The sequence below is a fragment of the Gobius niger genome, assembly GCF_951799975.1.
Source record: "Gobius niger genome assembly, chromosome: 8".
Lineage (NCBI taxonomy): Eukaryota > Metazoa > Chordata > Actinopteri > Gobiiformes > Gobiidae > Gobius > Gobius niger.
The window spans coordinates 22,728,273-22,753,657 of record NC_136859.1 but is presented as its reverse complement, the minus strand read 5'-3'; the positions used below and the strand labels follow the sequence as shown (position 1 = coordinate 22,753,657).

Genomic DNA, 25,385 nt, shown 5'->3' with positions numbered 1-25,385 from the left:
CACTGCATATACCCCTAAGATATTCTGGCATTGCCCCTTATTATCGCCAACGTCCCACACAGATAGCGAGAGATGACACTCGGAGCGCACGCCAAAATCGAGAGGTGCCGTCACGTGTCAAAATAGGAATAGCCGTATTCAAAATAACTCAGAGCTGGAGTCACAGCTTACACCGTTTTCTAAAGTTGGAATTACAAAGTCGTCATTTACACCCATTTATTACTCAGCTCCACGGGGAATAACTCAATCGTAAAGAATACCAAAATATCACAAGCAAATTACTCGTGCTCTGAGAGGAAGCTCGGGAGGAACAAAGACAGGCAACCATAATTATATCTTGGCGTGTATGGCATGTCAATGGGGCACCTTCGTTCGAGAGGGCATTCCCCTGGGCCCCTCAGGCATCACAATGATGTCCAAATTATTTTGAGCTCGATTGCAGCATGCCGTCATTATCATATTTACCGCTGGTGCATTATGACAACACTGATGTTTACACCTGTCTCTGTGAGGAGGAAAGGTTTACTCTCTGTAATTTAGCAAATGTACAGTATGCATATGAGCGTGTTGGCAGGGATTTAAATTAGGTCAGAAATGGAATACATCAATAGCAACCCATATGTGCATCTTTCTTTCTCTTTTTTTTTTCTCCCTCTTCCCCAGCCGTCTTTGCTCTGAAGCTTGGCGATGAAGCAGCTTGACGACTGCACAAGTGTGATATGTGCAAATCACATTTGCAGATGAGCTTGAAACTCCCTTTTAATATTCAGATATCAGACATCCCGCACTGAGAAGCCCGCTAAGACCTGATTCGGGGGAGAAAAGCAAGATCCGCGTCATTAAGGCAATCGTTAGAGGCTGGCTTTACATTTTACATATTCCACAAAAATGTACCGCCAAGTCAAAACATCACCACTTATCGGCGATAACAATGCAAATTTTTGTCAGAGAGCACTGCAGATTCTGTTAAAATCCAAAGTGGCTCAGGTCTTCCTCTGCCTTTCTTCCCTATTTTGGATTAAAATCATCAGCTTATTGGCGGTTTGATTTCTTTCATATTTTTTTCCCACTGAAGTCACGCGGGCTGGAGGAGTCAAAGGCGGTGAAAGGTATGCTTGCCACGAGGCACAGAGACACGTGTCCCTATACCCTGCCAATAGCTCATCAAACACTCGGGCCATGGATGGACTGACGCCCGGCTACAGCAGCCACTTCCACACACCACTCTTCTGTTTACTGACTTTAGTCCCAGTTTCTACAGCAATGACAACAACGCCACCAAAAGGCTCACTATTTCACCTGTTCTTTGTAGAACGCTGTAGCGCGTCGACAACAATTTCGCCTCAACTTTTATTTTATTGGATGACAGAACATAGCCCGCACAACTTCGCCCCCTACCTCCACTCTTTCCCCATGTCTTAGCCTGGCTCCAAATTTGTCTCTGTGCCATTTTAATTACAGCCAAGGCAATCTTTATGGTGGTATTCTGCGAGAACACCAATCTGCAAAAAAGGTGATAAGTACAACCGCCACCCAGCTTTGGTATCAGTAATAAACAGACACTTAATTGAATAATTTGACCTAAGAGGCTGATCCTGAGAAAAATGATTGTGAATATTGAAGACAGTGCAGTGTTTTGCATGACGCCTGCAGTAGGAGTATAGGAACACAGAGGATTTTTGGCTGCATGCCCACCAACTCGCCAATGTGGGCCATGGCGAGTCTTTGCTCTGCTGATAAGTGAGCCTGTGGTATCCTGGAAGCGCAGCGTGTTTTGTTGGAAGGGCTTGATGGTGGGCGACACGTGTGCGCTGGAGCCGTGTGCAGGAGTGTGTGTGCATATGTCCGATATGTAAGGGGGAGAGAGGGTGGAAGGGTGGTGGGGGGGGGGATGCCCACTAGTCTATGAGCTACTGGCCACACAGACAAACTTACCCATTCAATATTCAGTGAAAACAAGGGTGTTTTGAACCTTAAGGCGGGCTGAGTTTTGGGGGGAATTATCAAATTATCAAATCAGTCTAGTGTTGAGGATTTTGCCGGTAGTCAGGTATGTGATGTATATAAAGTGATAGTCTGTAAGTTTAAATGTTTGGCAAATTTAATAGGTTACATATAATGCGTATTGATGTAATGTAAATAATATTATATATTTTTTTCTTTTTCTAAAGTTCCTCCCTTTGCTGGTCTCAGCAACTAATCAGAATCCCCAGTGCCATAACTTTGACCAATGAGACGAGTTTTCCTGTGAACAAGCCTGTCAAGTCCAATCAGGAGGGGAGGGACATCCTCATTTTGTAAACCAGGAGATACTAGAGGGGGCTTTCACATCCAATCAGTAGGGGGGTGAGGTGGTAATTCTCTCTCTCCACATTCAGCAATATTACCATTTTGCAATCACTTGAAAATATGTGCATGCGCTACCGGGTGAGCCAACGTAGCCATGTAAAGTTTAGTACTTTCAAATAAACTCCAAAAAGGGACCACCCAATTAGAAATTCCCACAACTCTGTTTGAGAATCACTGCAGATCACCATAAGTTGCAGACATTGAATGTGATGATGAATTCCTTCCTTCTTTGCGCTGTGATTGGCTGATGCTGACAAAACCAATTCAATAAAGCCGAAAAAGTACAATGAAAATGTACAGATAGCTGCTAATCTTGCATACTGTGTGTAAAAATCTGAATATACTGCAACTTTCCCCCTGTGAAACTGACACACACGTCTGATGTGTGAGACTGGCGTTCCCCACAGGCAGCAGGCTCTGCGCCTCCGAGACAATGACGGAGGCCTCTTCCTGTTTAAGGATAGCTGTCAGAGGAAGATGGCTCTGATTCAACACTGCAGCAGGTTTGCACTCTCTCTCTCTCTCTCCTTCCCCCCCACTCCCTCCATCAGTCACTCGCCCGCTCCACAGTTCAGCCCTGATTTGACTGCTGGCATAATTTTGCAGCGGAGACTATTTGCAGATGCAGCGGAGTTATCAATCCGAACAGACACACAATCCGGGTCCAATGTCACTTCTGCTCATTATGTTAATGGTTAATACATGCAAATGAAAACATTCCAGCAATTTGATTTCTTTGAAGATAGTTTGCATATTGTCTTAGCCATAATGACGGTACACTTTCTCCCCAGCTCCGATTTATGCAAGGCTAGTTAGTTCATTTTTATCAGCTCAGAGTTCATTTCTAGGGCTACTGGAATGTGTTTTCTCCTTCCCCTCACTATTTAACTAATTAGGATTCAGGTACCATAAGCAGATTTTTCACGCTATTGGTGTTTTTCTTAATTAAGAAACAAATGAATTCTCCCCAGCAAAATAGATGGAACAACGGGATAGGGTGCCAGGGGCCAGATGCAGCGCTTCTTAATTAGAAGTCACTCCATTGTCTGAGGTTTTTTAATGAAGCACCAATCTAAATGGATATCAAAAAAGCTTCTAGTGAAGAAAAAACACACACACCGGCCATTTAAAATAATAAGGAAATAAAGATAATGAAAGACAAAAGATATGTAGCGGCGGCCCCGGCTCACACCTCGAGTTCAGTGCCTCACCTCTGGAGGAGCCCTATTAAAAGCGCCTGCCCCCACTGCTCCTCTGCCTGCAGACATGTCTAATGCTGTGCCAAGCCAACAGTGGAAGCCTCTCTTTTCAACTTCTCATCAAAGGTGCAAGTTTCATTAGCCGCTGGATGGTTATCAACTCACCAATTCTGAAAAATGTTTCAGCTGTCAACTTCCTGTCGGGCCTTGAAAAACAGTGGAGCATAGCGGAAACCATGCTTATCATATCATTGTCACCAGTGATAGGCTGATGTTTTGTGCACAGGAAAGCCAAGGCAAATTTCCAATTAGCTGGAACAAATTGTCACCTCAACACAATGTGTAAGATAGAATAAAGTGCCGGGCAATTATATGTGGCCAGTCTGAAAGTATACACTGCGGATATCTTTGTTTTCAGGTCCATTTGAGTAATTTCTGTCAATGCAGCCCAATCATTAAGGCCAGGCTCCGAGCAGTGCTGTGCTGGAGACTGATTTTGATAACATCAGGGCTATTTTGACTGAAATAACAGGCGTAACATGCCCATATGTGCTGCCAGCCCATCAGTTCTTCTTCAGACAGCATGGCTTAGTTCTCCCGGAGGATGGGCCAGTGCCCACTGATATGGGCCCAGCACCATCTTGTCCAGGCCAAGTGCGGCTGCGCCCAGGGGCTGTGCCATCAATGCCACGACTGGTGCCAGACTGGATCCCACCCAGCCATCCATTTCAAAGGCTTTTTTTCATGGATCAGGTATGCAGTGTGATTTCCCTTTCCCTTTGTAATGTGCCGTGTCAAAGGGGAGCTCGGCCGACTTTAAAGTCATATACTAGTTTTTCTGCCTTTCATTTGAGAAGGAGACATAATTGATTTCTGACTTTCCAAATGTCAAGTCAGAAGAGATTAGAAATAGGAGCAATGTCCCAAAAAATCAATAAGCAATATGGCCATGTTGAGGTGGATTACACAGTATAACATTTTCACTAGAATTTCCCAGTGTGCAGATCTTCAAGTAACGTGAATGACTGAGACAAATCCCTTGGATTTCACTTGCTTAAGACATGAGTAACCCTTACCCTTACATTTCACACTTTCATATTTAAGCATTACAAATTACTCAATTATAACTTTACAACTCTGGAGTCCCATTTAACAGCTCTATTTGTTCAACAATTCCCCAAATCCCGCTGCTCGCTCATGTGCTCCCTCTCATTTGGAGCATCACATGTTTATTTATATCTAAGAATGAGATTAAAGAAGAAGACTACTAAACACAGAAACATGACTAACAATCACAATCGCGGGTACTAGTCTGTGTGTGATTGCTCAGTCTTATGTAATCTACCGCTGAAGTAAAGGTAGAACAATGTGCTTCATATAGGGAGCATCAGTGATATGAAATCCTCAGGGAGCGGCCACATGTAAACACTTCACATCTACACACGGTGCACTAGCACACAACAAAATTAGCTTTGATCCTGATGAGAGTCGAGTAAAGTGGCAATCACCTCTGCACAAGTGCACCACACGTCCGACTTGGTTGCTTGTTTTTTTTTAAGCAAAGAGTCTATTTTACAGCTTTGAGAGGAAGGATTGCATTGCTTAAACTAAACTAACTCCTTTAGAGCACATTCATTGCCAATACATTTTCTGTTTCAATTGCACATTAAAAGGATGGATATTGCATAATCTTTGTATTTCCTTTCAGTCTAGACATTTTTTTTTCCATTTGCAATAATAAGCGTTTTATTCATTTAAACCAGAACTTTGTACTTTATGTATGATTTTATGCTTCTCCGCCACCTTTTCTTGTTTCTAAAAATGCAAACAATGAGAGAACACTCTGCATTATGCCCCTCTGATTATTCAAAACAAAAATATGAACACAACGGTGACACTCTCTCGTCCAGATGATTTATGAAGCGCATTATGACAGCTGACTTGTCTTTTCTCTGTCCGTCTGTGCCGCCGTACACATTTGCAGCAAGAAGCACTGGTCTGGCCAATTATCGGTGGCAGGACAGCAAAACCTGTCACTGGGATATACATGACAAATGAAGAGGGGACAACACAGCAAAACTCGGGCAAAACTGCACATATGCACACACTGCATCAGCCAATGGCACAAGCAAACTGCAGTTTCGACAAATAAACTTTACGGGGCATTTGTTTCTCACAGTTAAAGTAAGAAAAAAACCTGCAACTACTGTGACTGTAATTTTGCATATGCGCATTGCAATAAATCCGCGACTGCTATACTGCAACCATGACATTGACTGCAATAACGAAGGCCTCTTATACTCTGGCTATTCCGAGTTCAACCATCTTAATTACTTAAAAAAAAAAACTACTAATGCTACAAATATGACAGCAAGTGAGTGTGACTACTGTATTCACTGACTTCCACAACAGCTTCCATTAAAAACACAACAGCAACTGCAACAGTTAACAGCAACTAATACAGTTATGACCACTTCTACTCCTACTATTACTGCAACCACAGCAACTGCCTCCAAACATGTTACATCAGCCCGTGGCACCGGTCTGCAGTTTTGACAACAAACTTTCCAAAGCGGATTTATTTGCAGGCACAATTGAGGGGACAGATCTTAGCGCCCGTTGGCTAATTATTTATCCCGGTGGCTTTATAGCTCTCATTAATTTCCCCCTCTCTCTCGCTGCACCTTCCATTCAAAGTGCGGAGTCAACCTGCATCTGGTGCTGATAAGACTGGGGTCTGGGCAGCCCCTCAGCCTCCCCTCTAACTCACGCGCAAGCCACCTCCACTGAGATGCAGGGCCAGCTTTCAAAAAGGCTCCTTTTTTTAAAATTACAATTGTATGTAGGAATATAGAAAGTCCACGTCGGAGACTCGAGTGCAACAAATAGGCTGTAGTGACATCTGAAGTCTCACAGTTGTAACGGTACACAAACACCTTCATAAAAAGTTTGTAGAGTTATTACTGTCTAAAAAGTGAGCTTTTTTTTGTAATCTGTGTATACACATAAACCTTCAGTTCTCAGAAAACACAGTGCTCTTTGTCTTCAGATGGCTTCCCTCTCCCTAATATTTCAGCATTTCTTGGCCTGTCTCTGTTAGTTTGGTGAGATCGCACCCCAGCAGCTTTCCAACGAGGGTATCTGCCACTAATGGCCCAATCTGGCTCTTTGCACCCTCCAAACTGTCCTGGCCCCCACCGCCTTCCCCTCTCTCTCCCGCCACCTCCCCTCTCCCCGCATCCCTCAGCTGTCCATCACGTCCGGCAAGTGACAATGTTGAACTGGGACTAACAATGATGCAAGGGCTCATTGTCAAACCAAACACCTAATTTAAGCCACTGTTTCCAAAGAGGGAACTGATAGGGGCTCCTTGCTGGTCCTACTTTCAAACGCAAAAGAGACGCAGTGGGCAAAAATGTGCAGAAAAGCAAATGTTGTCGACTTGTGCCGACTTCAAAAAGCAGTCAGATGGCAGCGGCTACCTAGGCGGTGGAGAAGATACATAACGCAAAACACAACAGAGAAAGTGCCTAAAGAACTCTTGGAGATTCTTTCATGTTTGTTTTTACACTGAAGCCATTTTTCTCCTTCTTCTATGCAAAAAAGTAAATACAAGGTTATTTCCATACTCTGAAATTGAACAGTTCACAGACTTTCTTGTGTTTCAGAATTAGATGTCTGTGTTTGCTTTACGGGACCATTCCCGCTGTCTATATTTTCAACACTAAAGACATTCAAAATTCAAATGAGCGTTTTGACCATGATAAATATTCCACACAAAAAAATCTGTCAACATGTTTGGGAGTCGGTCTGCGGAAAGCAATTGAACCTTTTTCTAGCTGAAATTTTTGGGCTTTATGTCAGGCAACTTCAATAAAATAAACAACTTAAGAAGAATCGTATTACAGCACGACAAAGCTAAATATTTTAATACGAATTAGCATTTTATTTCTTCCCAAATCTACTATTATTATTGCTCCAGCTTTATTAAAGCTACTCGAACTTTTGAGCTAAACTTAGGCTCTGGTCATCGACACACACATGCAAAGACACACAAACCCAATGCAAAAGTAAAGTTAGGCCCATCTGGCTGAGTTTTGGCACTCACAATGGCTCAGTGAGGCTCTCTCTACACCTGTATTGGCCTATCAGTGCTCAGGGGTCATGGGTCTGGCCAGTCAAGATAAAAGTGGCCCAATGAAATGAAGCATAGCGCCGGATCAGGAGAGAGAGAGGAGCTGCGAGGTGATGGAGGAAACACAGTCACTTTAGAGGTGAGACTTTAGCTGCGCTGCAATGACCCCGGTGACCTGACTCAAAGCACCAAACCACTCTTCAGAGGTGAGGGTGCAGAAGCAAGGCACTATTTTTGGCACTGTTGGTAGACACAGCTTATATCTATTCAAATAAACAAAACGCAAACATGTTTTTTGGCATTTGCCATTTTCTTAAAATGAATTAATTCATTCCCTGACAAACATGACTATTCATTTAGCCATGCATATGAACGAGGACTTTTGCAATCAAAGAGTTTATTTTGCAGAAGTGTGCTTCAAATTTGTCTTAATCAATTAATTTTTTTCATTATGGCATTTTAAGTTGTTTAGAAAACATTTGGTCAGCCTCCTCGCATAATTTTCTAAACCATTTATTGGCCACATTGTGATTTTTGCCTCATTCGTCTTTCTTAAAGCAGAACTAAGTAACTCATGCCCCTAGAGGCCATAAGCACCACTGCAGGTGTCGTAGCATGTTGCGTTTTGTTACTCATTAATTGTCCATGAGAGTAAATACTACGCTGACAGAAAAGACAAAGAGAGAGAGGGATATTGTACATCCAATTACACAATGGAGATCATTTTTTTCACTCAAACTTGGCTGTAAATACTGTTTAAGTGGTGCTAGCCCGCAGTTAGCTTTTTCTTCGTGATTCCCTTAGTGTGTACTGGGGCCTCCGACCCAGTGCAGGGAAAGCTGCAAGTGTGGTTTTCTGGCCAGAGACACCGGGGGAGATGAAAGACCCCCCAATCATCCCATTAACGCTTGTATTACCCACAGAGGGGCTATGCCAAGGATTTATTAAGGTAAACAAGTTACTTAGTACTGCGTTAAACAATCTTTAGGTACATACAATTGTATAATGTATGTACTCAGTCAATGAGACTTGCTTCAATAAAAAAACATCTTCATTTCAATGAGAATTCCAAAGTGGTCTATCTAAAATAGTGTATAACCTAGGCACTAGGAGGCTAACTATATGATATGATCATTGGACCAATATAAAGGGAAAATGACTTATTTCCAAATAGTTTCTCTTTGTCTGAACATGATACAAGCACAAGCAGAATCTACCGAGTCCTAGCCATCAGCACACCGTGCATTCTTCCTTCAATCCTCCAAAAGCATACACTGATGAATATTGCTCTCTGATTAGCATTGTATTTGATATAATACGGCATTGCTACAAATACAAAAAAAACATACATTATTAAACAAAAATCATTGATAGTGCAGCTGCTACACCAGTTTCACATTTCCAAGTTAGTTCCTGTCAAATATGTAAGCTCAACTCTACACACAAACACATGCAGTAAAAAAAAAAACACTGCATCGTTAAATGTCAGCGTTTTTTCTGCCTCAGATGACACACAGATTGTTATACTTTGTGACTTGGAGATCGCAGACTTGTACTGTACTGCTATCATTGTGTGCTGGTCAATATACATCACCTCAACCCCCGAAGGATTACACCCCTTATCTCAAATGATATTCAATAAAGTATGACCGCAGAAATACCGACTGGAGTGTTCTTGCTTGGATCTGGCTTATGCTGTGAAAAAAAAAAAACGAAAAAAAAAAAACACTTTATTGGAATTAAGATCCGAGTCAAGATTACCTGAGGAAAGCACACTTAGATTTCTGTTCCTGTGCCACAAACCCGACTTTATTCCCGCTGCTTGGGGACCAGAGCACAGTGCAGCGCTGCTCCACACGAGCCATGGGGGTGTAATGGGATGCCTTTATGAAATATATACAGGCTCATACAGGCTCTCCGGCACCTTCCACACATCATAGCATGGGGCCAGGTCTTTGGTGAGGCAGGGGTGACTTCATGTATGTGATTTCGAAGCCCAAAGAAAGAAACTGATGATGACAAAATCCTGTTACAAAAAGACAATGCTAATCAACTGCATCCTAACAAAAAGTTGAAGGGTATCTATTGGATATTTATTGGCATCACTTAGTGTTCAGAAGAAGGTTTCTGTGGCATTGACAACATTCACCAACTCTGTCCTTCATTCTTCGCTATATCTCACCAAGGTGTTGTGAATGATACAGTCACTCATTTGTGCTGCCTAATTAGCTCCAACCTGCCTCCTCTCAGCTGTGCCACTGCCATCCATTCAGACCTTGAAAAGAGGAAGTTGTCTGTGGCTATGAAGTTAGCCCAAAGCAATTATCAACACTTTGTTTTCTGTATATACAAGTCAAGCTTCCGTTTGTGCCACAGCAAAGTCATAATACTCAAAGAAGGGCATCATAATGAACAAATTACAATCAACAAAAAACAATTACTATTTTTGCAGACTAGGTGATAACTTCCTGTGGCAAGCCCAAAAGGAAAAGTCAAAAGCATAGCCTATGTTTTCATGTTTGAAGTTGTATTTTTTTGAGCTATCCTCAAAACCTCCACAAATCTAATATTCCACTGTACGGGCTCTCACTGGTGCTGAGTATGTGATAGAGCTTTTAGTGATGTGGTTGAAGCTCTCAGGCTAAGCATCAGATGAGAAGTGCGGGTCCCATCCCACACAAACACTGCGCTGTAAGTACATCCTCATTAGCTGATGTATGCAGGACCCTATCCACTTTTGGAGAGGTATCAAAAAGCAATCAACGCCCCATGCCTGATGAGCTCAAAGGGACACACACATTCACGTTGTCTATGGAAAGATGATTTGTGGCTGGACCTCGACTTGGCTTTCCAAACCGCCATAATGCCATGCAATCACAGACATTATGCACAGATCTGAACCACAAAGCCACAGGAGCAAAAATAAAGGGAATATTGAGATCATAATTCAGAGGCTGATTATGATGGGCGTCCTCGTGAAAGGCTGCTGTGGAAAGCCAGAAGTGGGAGAATTGGCCAGAGAAAGCCACAGAATACAGTTATAAATGCAGAGCAAAAACATGTTTTAAAAGCTGTCATGATCAAGAGCTGTGTAGCCACAGATAGCAAGAGATCAGTTAAGATGACAACTGGTTGCCATGGAGAGCTGAAAAATATACAGCAAGTCGGTGGTTAGTATGAATTTATGAAAGCGATTCTTTTACAGAGGAGAGAAATCAAGTGAGAGATACAATACTGTCCCCAACAGAAGTGCACTTATCGCCATGAAATAGCAAGAAAACATACGATCTAGGATTTTGTCACCCATTCATAATCTCATTTGACCCGAGGCCAGGCGGACGATTCGCTTCAGTAAAGACCATAGGTGTTTTAGCTGCGGGCTCCATTGGAGAGAAGCATGTGTGTCGCACAAAAACCATTGGTTAGCGACGTACCGAAAGGGGCTCTGTATCACCATCTTATCTTCAAAGCACTGGGCAGGAGCTGAGGGGAGCCGTGCCACCTCGCCTCCGCGCACACACTCAGGGAGGGGGGATTTGGACCTGGCCCGGACCCTCCTCCAACTCGCCCGCGGAGAACAGGCAAGGTTCCTGCACACGCGGCAAGACATCAGTGAGCCGACCCCCCCCCCCCCAACAACGCCTGCCCATTCGCTTCCTGGCCCCAGCTCCATGAGGGGATGGATCTGAACTCAACTTAGACACACAGTTTCCACATTTCACAGATGGCTGGGAGAAGCTTTGCATGGAGGTGAGGAAACAGAGAGGAGAAAAGAGAGAGAGAGGCTCGGGCCGAAGCGAGGCCGATTTCACACCGCGGTAGAGTGCGCTAAAGCGGGCCGCGGCTAATCCACTCACTGAGGGGAAGGCCTGGAGCCATTCCGCCAACCGACCGCCATCTCTCTCCACAAAGCCATAAATGGTGCATTATACAACTGGGCTTCAGAGACACTGCTGATATGCTGATAGGTGGCAGACAAAGACCAAAGGAGCAGGAGCGCAGCCACATGCCGGATGGAGGGCCTTAGTGCACAGGAGTGTTGAGCCGTGATCCCTCAGACACTGCACACTGTTACAGCGCTGTATCAGGGCTGATCTGACGGAGCTCAACCTGGATCCACTCTGAGACCCAGATGGACATGCACTAGCACTCCTCCTGCTGCTCTCCAACAAAATAGCTTTTTCAAACCCGCTCCTCTGTGAGCTCCTATCTGCAAAGTTACCAAAAGTCACTGAGATGAGTCTTTGAACTTATGAAAGGCAATCACGGCGAATAAAAAGAGACAGAAAATACGTATATAAACATGAGGGAATTTAAATAAATTGCCACAAAGAAAATCACAGTGAGGCCAGAGAATTATGTAACGATAAGGCAGCCACCAGCCTAAGCCATAAAATGAGATGTTTTACATGAAACGAACAGCGGTCTAGATTAGAGTGCAGCCCTGTTTAGACATGAAGCCAATTGGGTTGATATCACAAGTAGAGAAAATTTGAAAGATAAGTGGGAACTATGAGAATTGTTGTAATCCAACTGTAACAAAAAGCTGAAGTATATTGGCTTTTCCCTCCAGAAGCTCTGCTCGATAAACATCTCTGATGAAAGAAGTTCATTACTTGTGCTCTGTGTAATGTAACATGCTGTATTATGAGTCTGTGGACCTACAGTGAGGCACTCTCAGTGAAGCCCAGCCTTTTAATGGACATCATTAGGTGAAAACATATAAGAGATAATTATGGTAATTACAAATCCTTTTCATTCGCCATGAGTCTTTGACAAGAAGGTTGTCATATCAACCACTTCAAACAAACAAAGAGTTGTTGTCTCTCCCCTAAAGGGTGTCCGGTTCCATTCGATGGGCATTGTCTGCGGATTATCTGTTTTATTGTTTGTCATAAAGGAGGTTACTGTAAAAAAAAAAAAAAAAAAAAAAAAAGGGGAAAAGATTAAAACAAGTGTTTCACAATGGTGGAGTTTGACTTACATTTGCAAAGCCACTTCATTACAAGTGAGACCTTGATCTTGAAAATGTCCTATGTAAAGCTAATGGGCAGGCTGGACGCTCTGAATAAAAGAACAGTATCAGACTTGATAATAAGGCCCTCATGGATGGTTTTATTCAATTTCAGCTATAAACACTGGCTTTAGCCCCAATCCAGAATTTACTTTTGGTAAACTCGTTCGCTGGTTCTAACTTTTTACGACACTGCAGGGTCAAACTCAGAGCAGCCTTGTCACTTCATCTCCATAATCTGCTCAGCCAAAGTGGATTTCACTTTCTATGGAACATGCTTTTTGGACTAAAGTGAGAGCCTTGGGTGTTTATTTACAATATGCATCCAATCATCCTTTGTCACTGCTCCATGTTCTTCTTTTTCCCAAACCACAACGAAGACGACACTGGCTGCGGATCCCACTTCTTGGCCTCTCTGCTGCACAAACTTTACAACACAGCGCTGTCTTATCAGATCCTGCTTACAATAACAGATTCGAGTCAAAAAGCTGTTGTTTAACTTAGATTCGCTCTCGTGGGAAAATTCAAACAAGTGGCGAGACATGTGCCAGTCCACTGCAGTTAAGATGATGTCAACACCACCGAGATTCCTCCACCAACATTTTCAATCATTCCTCGTGAGATTACTGCAATAGGATATTACGGAACAAACTACAACCATGTGTCCTGCTGCCACGAAGCTTAGCAACACATTACGGTTTGTCAAAGCCGGCTATTGCCAGGGAGAGATAGATACAGAGAAGAGAGGAGAGAAGCCATTGACCTTTATGTCCTTCATATTTGCCTAGCTTCCCCCTCGAACCTCCAATCTTTAAGAACGAAATCATCTGATGCCAAACTAACTGTCAAGCGGCGTCTGATGGTGGCAAAGCCCGCAGACATCAATCAATCAGATTTTCTCCTCGTCTATCACAGAAAAGATGTTTTTTTTCCTCCCCCCTGTTTTGCCCAGGCTTATCATCTGACCCAGTTGTTATCCAGTTTCTGAAGCTTAAAAACTTGATTATGGACCAAATGTCTCAGAAATTCACATCCCAGACATGACCAGAAGGAGAAAATATTATCAGCCATTTTCTTTATAATTGAAGATGCCGGATGTAATTATAGTAGTTTGTTTAAATAAATAGACGTTTTTCATTCTGAGTTGGGGAATACGTCGTTTTTTTTCCCGCCAGTTATCTGTCGTTTTCAGGAATTGCATGAATGAGATACCATCCAATCTGATATCACACAAGACAAAAAGGCATTTTAGTTGGCTGCAGCACTTGCTCAATGTCAACAGTTTTTGGTAATTACCCGATAATCTACAAAATAGTCAAAAGAACAAAAGTAGGCCACTATTTAAATAACAGAAGCCGCCTTTCTCTGTGGGTTTTGACTGTGTTTTTGCTCACGAGTAACATCCCCGAGACACTAGGAAGCAGGAGACATGCTCTTTGCGATGGGCCTAATCTGATTTGCATAATTCAGCATCAATTCAAAGATATATGTAACAGATAATTCATGTTTGTAATACAGTATGACTCCATTTTGGGCTGCTTTTTTTTATTTTTTTATGTTGCTGGGCGCCTGCTAATCATATGCAGGAGATAGGGCTGGTGATCACATGATGTGTAAGCTGCGCTGTCAACAGCTTTAGCAGCTTTGCAGTGGTGCAAATCAAAACACAGCCTCTTTAACGTATTAACATGTTTTGAAGTTTGTTTTATATTTTCCGCATATTTGACAGAAATTGTTTATCTATTTACGAAGCTTTGTCATTAGCGATTTTCCGCCCAGCGCAAGATGTAGTTTGTTGCACAACGTTAGCCGACTGGGAAATGCTGATGTACAAATTGAAGTGAAAAGCTTGTTACTTAATCCTCTGTTGCCACCTATCCCTTAACTATAGAGCCGGCTGCTGCAATTTGATCCCAATGCAAAGTTGAGCATCTTTTTTTTTCTCCTCTCTCTCTCACAAATACAGCCGTAGTAAATCCAACCAAGCAGAGATTTACATTGAACCGCTATTAGCACGTCACTTTGTTGTGCCAAACCAGCTCTGCAAACGCTGTACGAATCAAATACTTGCATCCTAATAAGCACTATTTGGTGTACAATACAACGCTGTGTGTGTGTGTGTGTGTGTGTGTGTGTGTGTGTGTGTGTGTGTGTGTGTGTGTGTGTGTGGGACCGGAGTCACTTGGCTTGCGTGTTGACAGTACAACGCTGACATATTTTAAGACAAAATATGAGTCATGTTTTTCGAGGACTCTCTTCCACTTCAGCACATCTTTCCCAAACGCCAAGATTTTGTCAATCGTCTGACATCGACTGGCATTAAGCTAATGCCTGTCACAATACACACGTCATTGATATACACGCAATAGAAAGGAAATGTGTAAATACTAAGAAAATGTGGTGACCTCATTACAATTAAGAATACATTTTTAATTGTCTATTATGTTAATCCTGGGGCAAATTTGGTCCAAACAACATAATACACAGGGATAAAACATCATAACATAAAGGAGAGAATATACCAAGACACTGTAAATGTTATGTCCTACCCTCTTAAAAACAAATAATTTAAGTGCAAACATCAAGAAATACAGAACAGAAAAAAAAAATAGGCTGTAAATCCTGGGTCATGTTGTCCTAAATTTACATCACGTTTTTATTTAAATCAAGTACTTATTCTGATTCTTGCCAGGACTGAACCAAACTAAGGACTAAAGAGCAATGCAGAGCCTATGGTTGGAAATCTTAAATCTAGTTGCAGTTGCATGAAGCTACTGTATTTCCCTTTATGGAAGAGTCAAAGCACCACACAAATGTGATGAACCCAATATCCATATCCATGATACATCAAAACCTTGGCCATGGCACAGAAATAACTGCAATACCTCCGGAGCAACCTCAGAAATCCTTTTAATTGAGCAATATCTCGCTTCCTGATCCGTGTGCATCAGCAAGGTGAAAAGGGGCCGTGCAAGTTAAATGAAAGAAGAATTCCTGATGTGTGGTGGCCTCTCTCACTCACCCGGGCTATTTCCCCTCCTGGCACGGGCCAAATAGAGAATGTTAAATGAGGCAATTGTGTCCCGGAGGCAAAAAGAGGAAGAGAAAAAAAGGGGAAAGAAAGCGCAGGCAGTGGCCATGCTCCCTGCTCCAACCCCGAGGAGCTCGGCAACATGATGAGCCACAGACGAGCCGGCCCATAGAGCTGCTGCTGTATACACAAGCGCAGGAGTTAGCATCCCACAAGAGAGGGAAATCACTGCTGTGTCACTCCACTAAACAAACACTCTGATTCAGCTCTTGTGTAATACAGCAAGGAAACAAAATCTGTAATAAAATATATGTTGTAAATACGGGTAAAAAAAAAAAAATGTCAAAATGGTTCAGTATTTTCTTTTTCATTAGAGTGCAAAGTCTTTACGAAGACACACAGAGGTCTTGACTCACCACAAGTGCACACTGATTTATAAATACTCTGGGCTGCTCATAACAACCAACTATTTATTTCCTGACAACATTTTGGCTTCAGACACAGTGTAACTTTCTATTCTACAACTAACTATTAAAGGGGCCACATTTCACCACATGACTATAAACAGATATCATGAGATCATCGTTTCAAACATCATTCTCAGTGTTTTTCAGGAACATGAAGATGTATCTCCTGGTCTGCAGCGACAACAACAACAACAAAGAGTTTCAGCATGAATAGATCTGCCGTAAAGACTGTCGGGACACAGGTCGAGTCCTGGATAAGGACCAGGATGTAGAGTGAGACATGTTGGCATTCTTGTGACACAGCTTGCAGAAATCACACACAACAGACTTATACTTCAGGAGGGAGGAGCGAACAAGAGTGTTGCTACTTATAGAAAAATAACAAAATTAAAATGTATTCACTAATTTAAGTCCCACAGTCACTCAGGTAAAGGTTAAAAATGTAAAACAAAAAGAAGATAGATTTGTATTTTACACAATCAAATTTCAGTTCAAACATTCAGAATTTCCCAAACTTAGTTCTTTCTACTATTGTTAAAATGAAGTAAATGTAAATGCTGATTACTTCCCCCGCCCTGAGCGCGCTGACATCTCTGATAACCAAATCTTTGTCTGGGCTTTAAAAGGACGTACTTGAACAACAGTCAGACCTGGGGCCCTCCTTGCTCCTCATCAATATTCAAATCTTAACATCTCTGTCGCGATTAGAAACCTGCCCCCCCTCCTTCTGCCTTTTTTCCCCCCGAAACAACAAGGTGGGGCGAAAAAAAAAGGCGTCCAATCGATGATCTTTGAGTCTAAACTAGATTCCTGAGCAGTTTGCCACTTTCAGCAGCAAGATAAGATAAACTCCCTTTGACCTATAGAGATGAAGTTGCCATGACCATCGGGGGAGTCCACTTTCTCCATTGATATTTGGCTGATGTAACAACAAATGGAACTAGATGCTGCCCGCGATTACGCCGATTAATTAATACCCATATTGATCCGAACAAGCGAACAGACAAGGCTATTAACTTAAAACAGGCTGAAAGTCAATTGCTACCTGGGGGCTCAATGGGCGTCATTGATATAAAATGTAAATAAACAACAGGGGAGGAACCACACACAGTAGAAGACAATGCGGAGGGATTGAATATGTAAAACAACTAACTATTCAAAGATACGATGGTTATAACATATCATTTTGGCAAGTATGCCAGTGTAGCTTTCTGGTTACAAACTCCAAACAGAGGAATATTTGTTTTTGCTGTCAAGCTATTAAATAAAAGCAGCGCAGACCACTTGCATCAGGGGGTTGTTGGAATAATAGCAGTGGAATTCAGGCGAGAGGAAGATAGAGCGGAAACTGCATGAGGAAGTGACCTGCACCTTTCAAAAGGAGCCAGCCCACTTTTCACACAGTGTCCAGTCTCGACAGTGGGCAGAGCTTTTGGGGATGTGTCTACAGGTCAAACCAGCCTACGCAACTTTATTACAACACAAGTATGTTTTGATGTTCCAGTGTATTCATTTGTGTAAAAACAAATGCATTATTTAAAGAACTTTCATTGTTTCATCCCATGTTGTGAAAATCGGTGACACTTCATCCACCCTGTCCTTGAGTTGCATGTTGTGTCAGTGCTTCAATAGGCCACATGCACAGAATAGCAGCCATTTCTCTGCAGACAGGTTCTTACTGCACTAAACCAGGACTGTTCATCTCAGATTGATCTGTACAATATAAATAATCGGACAGTTTTTGCTAAGTTAATGTGATAAACTACAATTACCCTGAAAGGAAAACTTCCATATGTTATAACACTGACACTTACTTTGTCAAGACATTCCAAATGCAGAACGTTTAGACGCAATAGGAAAACATAAAAAAAAAAATATGGCATTCATCTGCGATGTTGTTGTGTGTCAAAAGTGGAGGAGGCAATCAGGGATCCTTCAGCTAAGACGAGCCACAAGCTGTTATTGGCAGGGAACAGATGTTGGAGGGAAAGTTGGCATTCGCAAACCATTCTTCTCCTGACAGAAATCAACAAGACGAACACAGGAGACGCAGCGTGATTGTCACCCGATGAAAGAGAGACCCTTAAATATACACACGCAGGCTGGCAAACCAAACGGTCCTCTTGATTTCACGCCCCCGAAACATCTGACTACATCTGACTGAACTGAAGGTGGAGGTGTTTTGTTCGTAAAGGCTAAGAGAATGTATATACTGTGTATATATATGCATGTGACAATACAGTAAACCAGAGGAAGTAATGAGCCACATATGGCCCATTTGGCTGAACTTTCTAAGAGTTATTATCACTACTTTATTTTGAAGTAACTACTTTTGCCACCCACCGTCTTTATACAGCCTATTATGGATTGGTTTAAAGATACTATACTTTAAGTTGTACAACTAAAAAGCTAAATTATTCATGATAATAAATTGTTTGGGAATTTCTCCATTGTTACGACGTCGCTCTGACTGCATCGAGATGAACATACGATCTTCATTCAGGCACTCAGCACTTGAACTGAGCACTCGAATGGCTACTTTTCACAAACACCCACAGTATACAGGCAGACTGAGGCTAACTGGGGAGACGATAAGAGAAAACTCTATCCATCCAGCTCTGATGCGTCCACATGCTCCTCCTCACATGTACAGTATGCTACACTAATGTATACGCAAACATACACACGCTCAATGTTGGCAGTCAATTCAGTAAACACTTCCTTATCCCTTAGCACTGTAATCTGCCTCTGATAAATGCCCCTCAAAGATAGAAACGTCACCTGATATGATAAACTGTATGCTGACGCTACATAAAGTGGCCTTATGCTAAAGGACTTGGAAAGATTCACTGTACAGAGACAGAGAGGGAGAGAGAGAGGGGGGGGGTACAGGGAAAAACAAAGCCTAAAATAAAATACTTTTGAGAAGATGAGTACTTAAAATAATCTTCTCAATCCAATATACAAGATACATAGAAAATCTCGTATATGGGCTAGCACTGCATGTCCAGGACCTAGAGTAGATGAAGCAATATAACACAGTGCCTGGACAATTATTACGGAAGTCCTATACAGATATACAGTAAAAGAGCAACATAATGACCATAGAAAGTCTATGGGGAAACAGAGCCAGCGAAAGTCCTCAGCTGCTCCATACGGTGAAGACAACACAAAGGGGAGAGCACTAAGTCAGTTTAATAAGCACATTTGACATTAGACGTCGGTGCGTGGCCTCACAGGGCTGCTCCAATATGTTCCCATAAACACGGGCTCCCTACATCATCCACACTCCCCCTAACGACGCCTGCAAAACTTTGGGGGCAATTTTACAGAAAAATTACTCTGAGGGCCTGGTTTCAATTCAGCCTGCTCATATCTTTCCTTCCTATTAAGCATCAAAATGTTCCTCCTCTCAGCTCCAATAGAGGTATGACACCAGCAGCAGGAGCCGGAGAGGCTGAGGGGAGAGGGGCTACAGCTTGGAGGAATTCACACATCATATTACAGAAGCTAATCGCAATCCAGCCGGCATCAGCGATATTTTCATCATTCCTGTCAAATTCCACTGACCTGTCTCCGAACAGCTAACAATCTGGGCAATTTATTGGCATATTGGCACAGGGTGATAAGGCTAAAAACAACAGCAGCTAGCAGCTGGCCCAGGGAGATGAGCTGATAACATTGATATGTGCTCCCACACAAAACACCTCCACCTCTATCTGCTCCTTCCATCGAACTCTTATTACAATAAAAGTCTATGGCTCTATGCCGCTCTCTGAGAGAAACAACCAGGGGAGGGGGATACAGGAGGGGCACAGAAATATATATTTATATATATATATATATATATATATATATATATATATATATATAAAAAAATCAGATGTAACGTTTCAGGGAAAAACAAGGGGGAAAATACATAATTTATCACAGTATTATCGGGATATCCAGGCAGCCTAATCAAGGAGCACTGAGTGACTATTTTTTGCCTTATCATCCAAAGTGGTGGAAACGGAGAAGGAATTATCAGGCAGCAGCAGATTGCTGGGCTGGAATTTTAATGGTAATAATCGGGTTTCTGATGGTATATCTTCCCTGCTTATCTTTCCCATTATCTGGCCTTATCTCCACAGTCATCGGAGCAAATTAATGGTGCTCTTTCAGCATCGCCTTTTTATCACTGCTCAGAGAGCACCCAAGGGGAAAGAATAAGCAAAATATTAAAATACTGCATAAATCACAATTTTAGATAACAACCCAATGTATTCAGGAGGGGTGGGGGGACTGCGCCCAACAACCTTTTTGTCCTTTAGAACGACTGTCTGTGCTGACTTCAGTGTAGTGCCTACACTGCCTTTTTCCCAGAGTTCCCAGCGCTGAGAGGATCCAGGCTCCTCCTGACCTTTCTGTTCCACCACAGTTTGATTAGACTCTTTAGACTGCTCCACATTAACACCATCTACACACACTCATCTACACAATAACAAAGAGACTCACAGATATCAATGTTACACTTCCTTCACATGACGACATAAATGTGTATGCAGCTTCTGGATTGCCCTGAGGACTGTGGCCTATCACTTCATCTCTGCCGTGTTCCTAAGTTGATCGAAATGGTTGGTTGAGGTACCAAACAATTTGCAATAACAATAGGTTGAAAGTCAATTCTGATTTTGATATTATCTAAAATTGTATCTGTCCTGTATTATATTTTACAGTATGTTATAATAATTACAATACCAAATTCCATAAATACAGTTTAGTACAATCACACTAAATTCAGTATTAAAGACATGATTCATTCTGTAGCTATGATATTGCTACTGTAGTTCCACATTATAAATATGTATAACAGCAATATACTTAAGCATGATACATTTTATTCATTTACATTAATGTCAAATTGCAAAAAAATAAATAAAAAATTCTAAAAGACATACACATTTAAAATATCTGTTCTCCAAATGTAAACAATACAAAACATTTCATTTGATCAACAGACATGATGCAAGATCCTAAACGAGACAACACACACAGTGACATAAACACCCACGACTTTCACTTCCAACATCAACAATAAAACATGCACTATATTATCAACTGCTGTATTGTAATTAAGGATTGTAGAGAAAAAATAAAAAAGTAAAGCCCTAATGCCACAACAACTAAATCAACAACAAAAAATACTGTAGTGACAGTGTGTTAAATGTGTGGGTGTGAATGTCCCAAAAGTGCAATCAAAATTAGGAATAACAAATATGCAATTTCCAAATGCATAAATACATAAATTGTACAAAATGTATCTATATCATATTATATAAATGGATCAGAAATTTGTGATTTATAATATATCCATTCAAATGTTTGTGATGTAAAAATTAGAATAACCAGCTGAAGAAATGAAAACATCCAGTTCAGCACACTCTTCCTGTTTACACACACACCCACACACACATTTCCATCTGTCAATACTGCTCATCAATAAAGAATCAATCACAGGCCCTGATACAGGTAAATATGATGTGTGTGTGCACACTTGTCAAAATAGTCAAATAACAACTTCAGGTGTGTAATCGAACACACAACTGATTAAAGACATTTTGCGAGAAGGGCATGTGACAGGTCAAGTAGCCCAGTTAATAACCTAAATTACAGCAACCTATGGCTCATTCATTCAGTTATAGTTTTATCAACCACTTAGCCTAATAATTTTGGGCCGACACTGAATAGAGAGAAACTAAATAAGTGCGGCAGTGAGTAAAAGTTTGGGCCAGCAGCACCGAGGGATCTGGACTCTAAACGAGGTGTTGAAAACACGAGAACGGAAGAGCGGAGCGCGCGGACCGTGACAGGCAGCACACGCGTGGTGACAGTTGCACGCAGCGGAATCAGCTCCTGCGTGGTCAGTAGCGTTACAATTTTACACAAAGTCTAATAAGCGGTTTGGAAGACGAAAGCGCCGAGACAACATAAAACAGAAACTTACGTTTGATCTGCCTGGGGTTGCTCTGCTTCCGTCGGGACATGCCTGCTGCGCGCTGGTCAGTGAATCCAGGTGTAGTACTGACAGATCGATAGGTTTTGGTTCATCCAAGCAGCCGGTAGGGATTTTTGTCTGATGGAAATTGAGAAAGAAAGAGAGGAAGAACAGGGAGAAAGAGTAGAAGAAAGAGGGGGCACTAGTACTTTTTACGCACAAGTCTATCGTTCCGTCTGTCTTTCCTTTATCTTTCTCGTCTCTCTGGCTCGGGCTTCGCTTTCTCTCTCCCTGTCTGTCTCTCCCCCTCTCTCCCTCACACACACACATACACACCCTCCTCCTACTCTTGCGCGCTCTCTCACTCTTTCTCAGCAGCGTTTCTCCGCGATGAGGCTGCTGCGCTTCGCCGCGATCCGCTCGGACTGACTGGGGAGGTGAAAGCGTTTCGCGCTTTTGTTTGAAGATAACGTTTGTTCCTCCCGGGGTACCGTAGTCGTGGTTTGGATGAACTTCTCTTGATCCACAGTTACTTGCTCATTAATTGCTTGTCTTAATTAGTAGCGGTGCTTAGCCGGAATTTGGACGAAGGCGGACTTGATTTCATTGTGCGTACACTGTTCTCCTATTTAAGCAATGAAACTTTACCGCATTTTTTAAGGCACAAAATAGGCTAATAATCAATTAATGTGTAGCCACACTAACAGTAGACGTACTCACATTCCCTGTCATGTCCAGAAGGCTAGAAATAGTTTGGAGGACCTGCTGTGACCCAGAGTAATTTGCTGTTATGGCGTGTGGTCATATCAGAGACCAATCTGAGCCGATATTGGTAAATGCCCCAGGATTAGCCCAGCAGCAGCTTACAGCCTCTCATTCTCCCCTGATACACTTGATCCCATTTGTTGATCTGATGTCATGACCTCAAATGGCGCGCCCCCACCCGTTAACAAAAAGACACGGTGTTTTGAGACATACTGATTTTTATGTTTTTATTTATAAATCTTCATTTTTATATTGTGAGTCCCCTTTTTCCTCAGCTACCTTATGGATGCCTTTACAGATGCTCATTGATTCTACCAATTTGCATGTGATTGGACTGTCACTCAGACTTCAAGCAGCTTACACTTTGCATATCCACATAAAAATACATTCTGCATATTTATGATATTTAATAGAAAAAAAAAGAGGAATATAAGTGAGCGCCTTGGTGATTCCACTGCCATGTTCTGGACTGGAAATCACTCTTCAATTAGCCAGTTGGACTGCCAAGGAAGACAAGCAAGTGGCCTGTGAAATTATCTTGTAACCCAATTCCACAAGTTTGGGACAGAGTCTGAAACTACAGAATAATTTATGCGGGCGAGAGGTCAGTGCAGGTTCACCTTGAGGAGAGCGTCTGTCGAGGTCCCAAAAACAGCTACATTTATTTGGCTATTTTTGTCAAATCTAGTTTAGATTGAAAATTATGTTTACTGTAACATTAATTATAGAGAGGTAGCCACATCATTCTATGTATTGAAGCTTTTCTGTTACACACTAAATACGTGAATACTCAAATTCAATTGAAATTGTACTTATGCTTTATGTTTTTAAAGCACTTCAACACATAACGCATTAACTAAAATACTTCTCATACTTCTACATATATATAGAGGTGCACTAACCCGCCTCAGGCCCAATGTGATTAATCTGCAGCATTCCACATTGCATTAAAGTGAGAAATCAAATAGTGAGATATGCTTATCCAGTGACAGCTATGTAAACTGCACAATCTGATGTTCCTAAAATAGCGTAAAACGCTAATTACTTGTCATTTACAATATAAATTACCATTTTCCCCCAGAGATTTATTTATTAAACCCTTATCTTAAGAGTTAGGAAAATATTTTAAGTTATAAAATTGAACTCCCACTGACTCCAAAATTACCATGCTAAATATCTATAAATAGCAGTACAAATGAGAAAGCGAGCGCCCAAATCAATAATGACTGGTGCTGAGAGCAACAACACAGTAAGAGGAGAAACCCAAATTGCCAGCTGCCGATTAATTTAACGCCATCCTAAATCCTGCGAGACTGCGCCGTGCTTCTTCTGAGCACTTCCCGGCCCCAGTGGCCTGTTTGAAGCCATTTTTTGACTGACAGGTACAAATCTGCAGAAAGAGAGAGAGGGAAAGTGTGTTTTTTTTTTTCCTTGAGCAGACCAGATGGTTGTGATAATTAACATGATACTGTTTCCATCGCAGGGGAAATCACTGACACAAGGCTGGCCACATTAATAGGTTAAAGTCTACTGTATGCAGCGGAGATGCTACACAGTGCATTCACATAATCTGATTAGAGGTGAAAGGTGGAGCTAAAGTGCTAAATCATTTGATTAAAAGTGCCAAGTAACATTTGGGGAATGCCACTCAGTGCCAGGGCAGTGAAGATGGGCTGGAAACATTGATTTAATAAGTACATATTGTGTTAAGTGTATTTTGCATCCCTAAATAATATAATAATAATACGTACATAATGTTACAAGGTTCGGTTGTCTTCGATCTGGAAAAAGGAAAGTTGTAAAACAACATTTTACTGTTACACATCTCCTCACTGTCAGTGAAATCACTGTTTACTGTTGAGGATTTTTAGTGCTGCAGTTACAAGCCAGACCATTAATTGTTGAAAAACAATATATTGGGTTGAGGTCATGTGTTAATATATTAGACTATGCCCTGCCACAGGTATACATATATAAAAGTATATCAAATGCTCTAATAAATCACAGTCACACAGTGAACATTATTGTGGAGTATACTGGCTGCTGCAGCGATTAACATTAGTATGTAATAATAATAATAAAAATTGACTCGTAAAAAAATAAGTAAAAAGAATAACAAATACAATTTTCCATAGTCTGTTTTGATGCTTTAGGTTTGGTGCATGAAAGACCGTGATTTGGGAACATGGTCATGGACTTGAATAAAAAACCTCCTCATTCCTTACTCGTTTCCATCTCTCCGCACAATACAGTAACCCACTATATGTTCCTGGTTCTTCAATGTACATTTTGTGAAGGAGCTAAACAGGATTAGGGCTATAATTACAGATGGTGCCCGTCTCCTCTGCGGTGGAAGTACAGTCTGATGTGCTGACAGAGTGATGTCCCAGGGAGTGTGCCGTGACAAATGACTGGCTTGATTTCTTTTGGGGATCACCCACACATGTC

At 41.8% G+C, this 25,385-nt stretch overlaps 1 protein-coding gene across 3 annotated transcripts in view; it reads right to left on the bottom strand.

Moving 5' to 3' along the window:
* Nucleotides 1-22,911, bottom strand: part of zfpm2a (zinc finger protein, FOG family member 2a) — a 119,967-nt gene extending 97,056 nt beyond the window's left edge. Inside the window, exons 1-2 of one of the 3 annotated variants that reach the window (XM_079561755.1) lie at nt 22,893-22,911; nt 22,182-22,310 (exon numbers count right to left, since the gene is read on the bottom strand). In XM_079561755.1, coding sequence (XP_079417881.1) covers nt 22,182-22,221 — 40 coding nt within the window. In that variant the 5' untranslated portion in view covers nt 22,222-22,310; nt 22,893-22,911. Of the gene's footprint in view, nt 1-22,181; nt 22,600-22,892 lie in introns of those variants that run through there. The other 2 variants (XM_079561754.1, XM_079561753.1) reach the window with 2 other exon arrangements.
* Between the last annotated feature and the right edge of the window lie 2,474 nt (nt 22,912-25,385).